This window comes from Cupressus sempervirens, chromosome 8, assembly GCF_028749045.1.
Source record: "Cupressus sempervirens isolate cs-2001-9-10 chromosome 8, ASM2874904v1, whole genome shotgun sequence".
Lineage (NCBI taxonomy): Eukaryota > Viridiplantae > Streptophyta > Pinopsida > Cupressales > Cupressaceae > Cupressus > Cupressus sempervirens.
In genome coordinates, this window is record NC_143125.1 from 294,776,799 (window position 1) to 294,789,039 (window position 12,241).

At 36.0% G+C, this 12,241-nt stretch overlaps 1 protein-coding gene across 1 annotated transcript in view; it reads right to left on the minus strand.

The window, feature by feature from the left end:
* Positions 1-12,241, minus strand: part of LOC149542587 (uncharacterized) — a 230,419-nt gene that overhangs the window by 139,767 nt on the left and 78,411 nt on the right. Inside the window, exons 7-12 of the mRNA XM_089797485.1 lie at positions 9,804-9,954; positions 8,403-8,650; positions 7,863-8,048; positions 7,511-7,587; positions 7,301-7,418; positions 6,725-6,808 (exon numbers count right to left, since the gene is read on the minus strand). Of these exons, the coding sequence (XP_089653611.1) occupies positions 6,725-6,808; positions 7,301-7,418; positions 7,511-7,587; positions 7,863-8,048; positions 8,403-8,650; positions 9,804-9,954 (864 nt within the window). The remainder of the gene's footprint in view (positions 1-6,724; positions 6,809-7,300; positions 7,419-7,510; positions 7,588-7,862; positions 8,049-8,402; positions 8,651-9,803; positions 9,955-12,241) is intronic.

The following is a 12,241-nucleotide window of genomic DNA, read 5'->3' on the forward strand; positions in this document are numbered from 1 at the left end:
AAGGGATGCATGTCTCATTATCTTTCTGATCACACCCAACTACAAAGCGTAACACCTAATAACGCCATTGAGAATGCATTTAAAGGATTTGAGCCAACAAATGTTCTACGAGTGCACTAATGCCAGAGATCCAAAGATTCAGTCAATTTTTTTTATAAACTCAACAATGTCTCCTCGTGGAAATAAAATATTGGAAAACTACTTGCGACTTAGTCCAATTTCAACTTTCTATCTGAAGGGTCCCTATAAGACCGAATGGTTCTGATACCATGTTAAAGTCAAAGGATTGTTACATGAAATAATACTACCTGCGATTTTTGTATGTTTCAAATACAACAATCTCTCTTGCATTTATATTAGGAATAAGGATATGAAGAGACATGTCCCTTCAAGGGACATGTCTATTCATTAACTACATAATTTATATATATATATAATGAACAAATTATATCTTATATATAAATATTCATAGGTTTATATGACTAAAAATACAAAACATTAACAAAATCAAATCCAATCCACGAGGAATTGCAATGTCGATCCATCACTTTATAAAAGCCTACAAAAAAATCTAGAGAATTAAACGTACATACTGACCATATTATCTATTTTATTATATCAATTTAGGCCCCCTATTTATTAATTAATTAAAGGTACTTTATTATTTAATTTAATTCTAGGGACCAATTAATTAATTAACCACTACATTAAAATTGGGGAAATCACAAATCCTCGCCACCCAAAGATTGCTTGCCCTCAAGCAATCAGTAATTGAATGAAAGGCCATTAACTCCAAGGTCACAAACAAACTGCACCAATGGAATGAGTGTCTTGGCATCGGCCTTCTGCAGCAACACATTGTCAACAAACTTTCGTTGTGTCACTCTGATATAATCATCGTCAAGTTCGGAGTCAACAGGATCCCAAAGATTCCAATCATAAAATACATCAATGACATTAGGATCATCAACCTCTTCTAGAATCTCGTAACATAGGCAAACCCTATTTCTCTTACACGAATAGATTGTAGTTATTACCGTCGAAGGATGCACTCCAAAATCAATCAATGATAGCAATTTTTCCTACACATGAGTATTGGTAACAGCTACACTTGTAGGTTCGTGATTCTCTTGATGGAACATTAGATTCTTTTCCATACGCTCCAGAAGATTTGTAACCTTACTCTACTTCCACACACTAACAATAATATGAGGGTCCACTTCAACATTGCCTTGGTTGTCATCTTGTTTCGGATCTACATTTTTTCTCCTTCCCTAACCTCAACAATTTCTGCATCATCAAGCTTGTGGTTGTCTTGAGACTTTTATTGTTCGCCATCCGAAGGAGCAATTGGAGTCTTTTGCTTGTCCATATCCTCTAATGTTTGTATGACTCCATCCTATCCACATACCAATATCAAACTTCCAACCATTGTTGAAAATTTTATTGTGCTGAGATGAAGGATACTTCATTCGCAACTCTACATAATCCTTCAACGATATGTCCTCCCCTCTGTCAATCACCCAATCTTCCTTGATTTGCTTCAACGACTCAGGGAAGGTCGGTGTTTGTAGTTCCTAACGCTCGGCCCTCGAAATTAAAGTCATCGTTAACCACCTTGTGCCTGCCAAGAGGTTGAGTGTTCTCTTCTCCTGTTCTTGGAACCTTTCTTCACTTCCTAGCTCTCTTAGTGAATCAACCAAACCATTACTCGGCCCCATAATTCAATCTCGATACCTGACAGGCTGGCAAGATCACCAACTCTGACACCACTATAATGTTCCCAACTATGATTTGGCATTGACAACAACCTTAACCTATAAATCTGATGTAGAAGGTGTATTGTCTGTAAGTGTGAGGACTATATCGTGGTGATGGTGTACCAGAAGTGAGGGTGTACCAGAATAAGAGGAGTCTATACAGAGCTATGCCTTGAAGCGTACGATGGGTGGTTGGTGTGGGATATGGTGAGTGGGATTTGGATGGTCATACAGATGAGAACAGGTCACGAAGGATGGGCGTACAATATGCAAGGTTGATTGTATGATATGGCTACAATGGCCATACCTATAGCAAGGCTTTTGTACGAGTCCAAACTTCTATATGGTGAGTGTCGTACGAATTCTAATTTTCCCTCTTCCTCGATTAGTAATCAGTCTTGTGTGAGTTGAGGCTTTTGTAGTGCTATTAACAAGCCAAATAATGATGCAAAATAGAACACATGGATGCTCGGAATCATTTCTATTATTAATTATCGAACTCATACAGATATGTCTTTGACGAAAGGCATGACAAATTTGTTGGAAGATCCAGGAAAATTAAGATCAATCAAGAAATGACAACTATCACAGATTTAGTACACAACTGAGATATCTGAGTGATACCTCCGACGGCAGAATAGGGTGGTGTTGCACCACCAAAACTGCAACAACGAAGTAGAGAGGATCTTCCACCTCTAAAACTACGCACAACAATCCCTTAGCCTTCAGCCTCCGAAAATACAAAAAGAAATCAAATCAAATCCATGATGAATTGCAATGCCTAGCCATCGCTTTATAAAGGCCTCCAAGAAGGATCTAGAGACTTACAAGTACAGGCCGACAATATCATTTATTTTATTAATTTATTAATTTAAGCTCCATATTTATTAATTAATTAAAGGTCCTTTATTATTTAGTTTAATTCTAGGGACAAGTTAATTAATTAATTATTACATTAAATCACACAAATCTGAATTGAACATCTGCTCTCCAAACTTTACCCAAATCTGCTATATAATCCTCAATATGTGCTCACTAGTCTGCAGAATACCTACTGTAATTATTTTCGATTTTTGCTCTCTAAATACCTGATTTGTACTCATAGATCTGCTCATAAAAATCTAATTCTCTACACTTATATGTAATGTCCCCATTTTTGTCAGTATCAAAGTTTCATGGATTAGCCTATTAATGTGATCCTCATAGGCTAACTATTGCGTATAGAGGGTCTTCTGAGGTAGCGGCTTGACTTGGGAGGGTCTTATCTTCTCCACAATTTAGTAAGCTACAGGTTGCTCTTCATTTGGTTCAAATTGGACTTCATTTGGGCTTAGTTTTGTGTACTTACTATTTGTGGTAAGTTGGTGTTGATCAAGATGGACCCTTTCTATTTTTGGAAAGTGCATTTAGTCACATGGAGAAATAATAGGTATGACTCCTATTTCAGATGGCATATTGAAATGATGAGTATTTTGGGAGTTATCATATTTTAGTGGCCAAATTTTTATCAAATAATTAAATGGCTTATTATAAAGTTATAATTTAACTTTATAATTTCACTTAAGTTGAAGGTTGAGTTATCAATGGAAAGTGTCATTTATTAATTACTTAAGCCGAGTCAAGTGAGAGAATCTAATGGAAGCTTCTAATTAATGTTGTGTGGTGAAGCTTCCTAAGTGAAGTTACATTTTGGCAACAAAAGGGAATCTGGAGGTTATTTATACAAGCCCATTTGTTGAGAAAAGCACGCTTGGATACTTTAATTTTCTTTTGTTGCCTTTGTGGCTTTTTCCTGAGTTCTGATTTCTTCGCCCTTGCTGTGGTATAAGAGTCTGAAGTTGAATGGGCAATTCACTGCTGAGGTATAGTGATTTGTGATATTCTGAATATTTATTATATCTCCCTAACTGTGTTTCCTATGGCTGGGAGTTATTGTGTTGCTGAAAGATTGAATGCTGAAGGTGGTTTAAGAATTGCATTTGCAAATAGATTGGCTGTCTCCTACTGGATCCCTGTGGCTAAGGAGAGATAGCTGTGGATGTCTCCAATTGTAGAATTCGAATTGACTGGCAATTGCGAATTCTGATTGTGGAAAATGTTTGGTTTTCTGAGGTCGATGGCATTTTAGTGTGACAGCATTTGTGAAATCAGTATTGTGCCCTTGAGGGCAGTGTTGCATATTGGGGACTGCAGCCGGCTTAATTCCAGACCTGCGTCCATTCCTCCAGCTGCTGGACGTGGAATTGTTACCAGCGTCTGCTCTTTTGGAGGTCACGCAATCAGTTAGAGCACCCATAATTGTGGCCGGCCTGCAATTTCACTTCAGGCATCGATTTGTGTTTGAAGGAAGGTGTGGAATTCATTGTTGGAGAGCAACCTTCATCTGCGGTTGCCATTCAGTATTGAGGAGCCAACGTGATAATAAAGAAGGCATTGTTGGTGGGACGGCTAGCCAAAAACACTTGCTTTCCAAGTGCCAATAAAATAAATTTGTTCTTCTTATTGATGTTTATCCAAAATAAAGTGCAAAGTATATCATTCAGTTACAGTCTGATTATCTATATTTTCATTTTAAAGTTCTTTAAATCGCTGATTTATATTTACAAAGGAAAAACAAATACAATAATTTGTAAACATTGAGGAAATTGCAAAAACAATAAGTTGTGCAAATTAGAAGCCAGGTTGGGCTATTACATTATAATCTGCTCTCAAAAATATAATTCTCTGCACTTATAATCTGCTTTAAGAAATCTGATTCTCGGATTTTAATAGAAATGGTACTGAATGAAATGATTGTTTTCTAATTACCTCCAAACCTCCTCCCTCCTATAGTATATACATCTACAAAAGGAAACTTTGATAGTATATACATCTACAAAAGGAAACTTTGATACATCTACACATACATCTTGCCTGAGTAAATCAGTCCAGAAACCTTTGACATCAATGACAATTTAATCCAACACCTTCAAGAACACATTGAGGACAACTATGTCAATATCTTGACAATTGTTTCTTGGTACAGATAATTTAGTAGGGAGATTGTTTATAAGTTAGGAAAGCTCGAAAACCAGAAGGATTGTAGTGTAAAAGTCCAAATGGCACAATTGATTGTCCAATTGGCTACTTTCAGCCTCATGGACATTAAAAATTATTCATTCATTCATACATAATGGGAAACGACCATCACTCCATCAACAAAAGCATCCTTACAACAGATGAAAATGACATGGACAATGAGGAGAAGCTTCTCATACATGGCTACCTTGCCAAAGCATACAGCACATCAGTCCTCGAAGGTTTTGGGAGTAAGAGTCGAGTCATTAAAAAGAAAAATTGAAAACACACTAATAGTAATAAGCACCAAGAAAAACATTAAAATAAATTTAGGTTCATCACGAAATCAGAAAAATCAAAAGTCACTACTCGCCAGCACCCAACAAGGATCGAAATTGGAAACAGATTGTACAACCCAAAAAGAGTCAAGGATGAGTCCGTAACATAAAATTAAAACAATAAAACCTCATCTTGTTTGCTTGCAACAGAATTCCCCTAGCCTTGCTACTCTCCACGTCGAAGAGACTTAAACATAGAATTCAGTTGAGCAGATGAAAAGTCTCTCAACATATGCCTTCAAAGATTGCCATGTAACTACTTCGGAGCGATCATAAGTCTTAAAATTCAGCATTTAGTACTATGCAATTTAAGACAGTTCAACATTAACATTTGTCCTTTCATGGGTCCTTATGTCATTCCAATAGTAAACGAAAGAGACTGGAAACCTTCGTCCTTCTCAATTGTTCTTTTGTATCATATATAATGCATCCATTTCCTCGGATTTTTGCAGAATAAAAATTTCAGGTTCCAGTGGTGCTTGTTTAGAGCTATTCTCAAAAAAGTGACAAAGAGCTAAAGGCATTATAAGATGATGTTTCATCCCAATATAACCTCCAAAACTAATATTCAGGAACAACAGCTTCACAAATCTTTCAAGAATCCCACTTATTTACAAAGATTACAATGCAATCCAATAAGGAAATTATTAGGATTGTCGAAAGAAAATACATTTTGCAGATAACAGTTATGAAGGACTCACAATGAATTGATGAAATGCTATTATTGGTGTATTACCACAAAAAGAAACGGTAAAATAAATTTAGGTTCATCATGAAATCAGAAAAATCAGAAGTCATCCCAAGTTCACTACTCGCCAGCACCCAACAAGGATCTAAATTGGGAACAGATTGTACAAGCCACAAAAAGTCAAGGATGAGTCTGCAACATAAAATTAACACAATACAACCTCATTTTGTTTGATTGCAACAGAATTCCCCTGGCATAGCTACTCTCCACGTCAAAGGGACTTGAACATAGAATTCAGTTGAACAGATGAAAACTTGAAAAGCCTCTTGACATATGCCTTCAAAGATTGCCATGTAAATACTGCAGAGGGATCATAAGTCATAAAATTCAGCATTTAGTACTGTGCAATTTAAGACAGTTCAAGCTATAGAACATTAACATTTATCCTTTCTTGGGTCCTTATGGCATTCCAATAGTGAACGAAAGAGACAGGAAACCTCCGCCCTTCTCAATTGTTCTCTTGTATCATAAATAATGTATCCTTTTCCTCTGATTTTTGCGGAATAAAAATTTTAGGTTCCAGTAGTACTTGTTCAGAGCTCTTCTCAAAGCCACAAAGAACTAAAGGCTTTATAAGATGATGGTTCATCCGAATACAACCTCCAAAACTAATATTCAGGGAGAACAGCTTTACCTATCATTTAAGGATCCCACTTAGTTACAAAGATTACAAAGCAATCAAACAAGAAAATAATTAGGATTTTTTAAAGAGAATACATTTTGCAGATAACAGTTATGAAGTACTTGCAATGAGTTGGTGACATGCTATTATTGGTGTGGTCAACTTCTAAAAGACTAATATAATATCTATATTTTGTTACCTGCTCTATTCTATAAAAGGGAGCCAGGTGAGTGTCAAAGAACTTCTTCTCTTCCGCTGCCTTACTTCCAGGGCCAACCCACAGCTGCAAAACCAAGTATACTGTATGACTCCAAGATTTAATTATGTTCAAATCAATTTCCATATAAGCATGTATTCTAATAACAAGAAACGGGTTTCCCTTCTATCACTTATTCCATAAAAAAATGTCACCTTTCTTTCTTTCAAACACATATATTGCTTCAGGATCAATAAGCCATAAGAGAAATATCACATTACCTTGAGCTTTGCCAGGGAATTAGGCATTGTGCTGTCTAGATTTACTGACTGAACTAAGGGGTGGACAAGCAATGTGAAACAAAGAAAGTTGAACTGAATGGCATAACAAATAACCAGGCATTACCCAATAAGCTTATACCAGTATGTCTAAGAGCAAACGAAGACCTCACGTTTACTTAATAGAATTGCATTATGATTTCCAAGCTCGTACCCATATTATATGTCTCATCATTACACCACCAATCTACTGAGTCACAGTAAAAATAGCAATAAGAGGATCTGATTTTTTGAAATCAACCTTTTCGGGTCTCGTCTCAACTTTCAAGCGAATCAACCCAATGCATAATAGAAGAACAATTCCAACAGACACCAGCAAAACAAGGCTCGGATGTCTAGCAACCATAATTCCATGACTCCTGCATACACAGCGACAGCATTAAATTTCATGATTTATGCAACTCTGAGAGAAAGTGATACAAAAGTATGATCGATAAATTAAGAGTAGAACCTATAGAATTTCGATATGTAAGCTTGGATGAATGGCAATCGGATTCCCCTTTTTGACACAGGAACTCCTTCATGCCCCTGCATGAAAGCAATCCAGGACTGTTGTCAGTGTTAGAATATAAATCAACTATTAATGTGCAAAATGAAATAATGTCCAACATACCAAAAAGGTCATCAGAATTTTCCATCAATCCACTCAATATCTCCCAATGAAGATTAACTTATTTAACCAAATCAAAAACGTGTTTCAGCACTTATTCTAATGCAGGAGCAAAGGTTACACTCAAATTCAACTAATTGCTTATTTCATTTACGAAAAAGGATTTTTCCACCACTAGAAAAAAGATGCATACTTGTACAGGAAGCGTAACATGTTCATTTTTATTTACAGAACGATCTACACATTCTTCCTCAGTGTGCAAAAGGGGCTTCAATGATGGCCTGTTGGATGTTGGAGTTTTGCTTAAGAAACCCCAGCCAAATATTACAGAACCAAGTACGATATACACAATGGCCACTGTAAAATCTACACATTTCACCTGCACAGATAAGAAAACAAGAAAATCCCATTAAGAACTAAGAATCTCTACTAAAGTTAAAAACCAAAGACGCTGCTTTGCAAAAACCATTAAGGCTTAGATACTACACAGATTACAATCATGCAGTATAATTTCATTCATCCTTCATAGATGCCGAGGAGAAATTATCAAAATAAATGATCAAATAAAAGTCAAACTTCATATTACTAGAGTTTCCTCACTTGCTATTACAAATATTTGAGTAAAATTTTGCATGCAATCCTTAAAATTGGTATAACTGGAATATCTGCATATACTCTACTAGAATATAAATGCTTCTATTAAGATTACAAAAGTGCTAATCAAATTCCTCACCTTAATAGAACCTAGATGAAGGGAGCACGAATCTTTCTCATGTGGCGTAGGAGGTAATGATTCAGAACATATGCCTGAGGAGGGGCAATCTCCACAAGAACATCCCAGTGATGTATCTCCACATGAAAAAGCACTCACATTCATTGGTTCCATGGGAGAAGATAATGGAACTGTTGTTCTAAAATCAATCGAATACGGTGAGCCTGGTTGATTAAGTTCCGCTTTTCTGCCAATGAATTCAAACCATTCTGCACCAATACACAGATGTTACTAATTGACACAATATATAGAATTGGATAAATATTGGTAACTAATATGTACATAAATCGTGGACCAAAATAATGGCTGACATAGTATATCTGGCATTCACTAATGCAGAGAACTCTTAAGACTCATCTATCTAGCATGGCTAATCTTCCCAAAAATGAGTGGTCTACAACTGTCTGTAATGGTTGACAAACAAAACAAAGAAAGCGCAGTTCAGTGGAGTCACGGTCTAGAAAAGAATGGTAAAACAAGCACATTACAGTGCCTTGTGACAATATAAAATTATAAGAACTTATAGACCAATTAGAATGTTCCCCTTCACAATCCCTCAGTATTATATTGTCCACGACTCCGACATAGAAATCACCCCACAGGAATCCAGTGACTAATTAGAAAGTGAAGTTTTCAACTGTATTGCATCTCCTAAAACACACCCATTGAACTTACCTCTGATGAACTTAGAAGGCTACAGAGCAACGTTTGTTCAAAAATTTCCAGGCAATTGAATATTATCAGAATACCTAGCTGTACCCTATTATATTAGAAAATAGTAAGCAACCTTTGAACAAACCTACTGACTGTTAATTAACATAGCCAAACTTAATAATATGTGCTTATCTTAGTCTCATGATACGAACAGCTTTGACATGCTTGTGAATGGTTCTATTCTATTTCATATATGTATATGCTGTGCAAATTAAAATATTATATATATCATATGAAATATCCATAACTAAGTTGTTCCCTTTTGCACAGTCAAATTCACTAAATATAAAAGTTATTAATAATTCATTTGAAATACACAATATAGAAGGATTTAGGCCTGCGATACAGCAGTAAACTGTTGTCCTGGTGAGAGCGAGGTCCCAGGTTTTGACTCCACATTATCTTCCTAGCACATTAGGTTCACAGAAAAGAGAGGAGTAACTTTAAGACACCATGAGCACTGATATAATATATACTGGTAGCTTTCACCTCCCTCATCAAGTTTTAGAAAAGAGATTCATCTGTATTTGCATTTTCCCTTATACTCACAGTACCCATAAGAATTAAAAAAAGAAGGAAAATGTTAAAAATAAAGCTTGCACAAGTTAGATGTTAATAAGGCTTGCTTAAAAAAAGGCAAACATTCACCTTTATGGTCCCTTGCACCACCTCCTACAAAGTCAATTGCTCTAGTATTCATTGAGCCAAACTTGACATCTTTGCAAGAGTTATATAGCGCTTCGCCAAAAGTATCCGATACATAAAAAGTAATGCCAGCAACAGTTGAATTACCACTTTCCTGAATAAGACAGAGTACAAATTATTTCATGGGAGAAACATGTTGCAGGTTAAAATATATAATACATCAAATTTGAAATACCTTAGTAAAATGATAAATTATATTTATGGAACATGGATATAATACAGAAAGCAATAAGCAAGTATTGGCAGGACAAGCAAGCCCTACAATCTTGGCATCTACTAAGGCAATAATCTACAAACATTCCTCCCACAAAGATTATGGAAACTTTAAACTTTATGACTTAATACATGGTGAATACTAAACACCACAATATCAAAGAACCCAAAAGCTCCATATCCAAAATGAATGTTTTCTAGAACATATGCAAGACCAAGGAATATCCTTAGCAATTGTATGCAATTATATCAAGGTATTAACACCAAATATTAGCACCCATTAACTACAATACCATGAGTTCTTAAATCTTACAGCTCTCCAGGTACCCTCTATGTGCAACACTTGGATGAAATGAGTGCTACGTGTGTTATTCATCTCATCAGAGATGGGTTCTTGTGGACCACTACTCATGAAACATGGGTCCATGAGTTTTGACTTAAACACTACACAATTGAATCTGATAGCAATTGCATACCTTTCATTCTGTTTTGAAATTGAAATCTAATGTTTTTACACCTGGCTTTGGACAACAAGAAGGTCTCATATATAAACATTGCGATTTCCATTACATTGTTGATCTATCAAGCAGAATAAAATTCAGCTAATTGTGTTTGTTTAATACGTTCAATATTTTTTTCTAACCTGACACTCATTTGTATTGCACTCAAATTATATATTTTATATTCTGAGCCAAACCCTAAGCAAATCAAGGACCTTCTCAAACAGAAACCTGTGCCAAAATGTAATTTTGACATACACTGGCCTCTATTTAGATGAACCTGATAACATAGATACGTTTTAGTAAAATATTGGCTGCCTTCCAACATTGAAAATCTTCCCTTCTGCAACTTGTAATCACAAGAAAAAGAAAAAGAAAATATTCCTCTAGTCCACAAACAAATGCAAACAATTTTGTGAAAAGACTTTCAAAAAACTACATTAGGAATCCTTGCTATTTAAGGAAGAATTGATATTCTGAAGAAACCGCATCAGAAAACGAAGTTGTTGTACAGAAACCCTAAAGCACAAACTACAGATAATTATTTTGTACAAATGAGCTCATAAAATATTAAAGAAATAAATTAACCGCCAACATTTAAGAAGTTGGGTGGAGGTAAAGCAAAAGACCTTGTTGAGCTTCAAGCAGAATATCTGATGTGGGGTATGAAAACTCTTGCACCGCACATCACTGAAATATTCAACAAAATCTGCCAAGAAGGGTTTCCGAAAGACTGGACAATCAGCCTTGCAATACCACTTTTTAAGAGTGGTGATGTTAACAACCCCTCCAACTACAGGACTATAATGATCAATCCCCTCTTTGCTAAACTTTTTGGCAGCATGATAGAAACTAGGATAAGCAAATGGGCAGAAGAAAACCATAAACATGCTAAAGGGCAAGCTGGTTTTAGGCCAAAGCACTCGACAATGGATCATTGTTTCACTCTGAGGCACATTATTGAAAAAGAGTGGAAGAAAAAGGAAGAGGTTTTTTGTTACTTTGTTGACTTTAAAAAGGCTTTTGACACTACCCCTAGAGATAAGCTTTGGCTCAGGACGGAAGAATTGGGGATTCCTATGCATCTCAGAGCTGCTGTTCATACGATGTACGAAGAGGTGAAAGTCAAAATCAGAACTTCAAATGGCATTTCAGAATGTTTTAGGAGCAATATCGGGGTCAAGCAGGGTTGCCCTTTATCTCCTACTTTGTTTGGTTTATATATTGACAAGCTGAAAGAGTAGTTAAACATGCAAAAGGGTGAAGGCATTCAGCTAGGTGAATTTGTTATAAAGCTGCTCCTATATGCGGACGATCTCATTTTGATTGCCAAATCTACCTGTGGTTTGCAAGATCCTCTATCTTCTCTTGAGAGCTTTTGCAAAATGTTGGGGATGCAGGTCAATATCAGCGAAACTAAGGTTATGGTTTTCTCTAATAATAAAAAACAGCATCAACATGAGTTTTATTACAACGGAAGTGTACTTGAAGAAGTTGTGGAGTATAAATACCTTGGCATCAATTTCAACAAAAAACTAAGTTGGTCTAGTTGCAAGCATAAAAGGACATTAGGTGGGTGGAAGGTTTTTTATGCTCTTCAGAACAGGTGCCGTGAAGCAGAGCTGTGGGATTGGAAAAGTATCCAAACCTTGTTCGGTCATCTTGTGC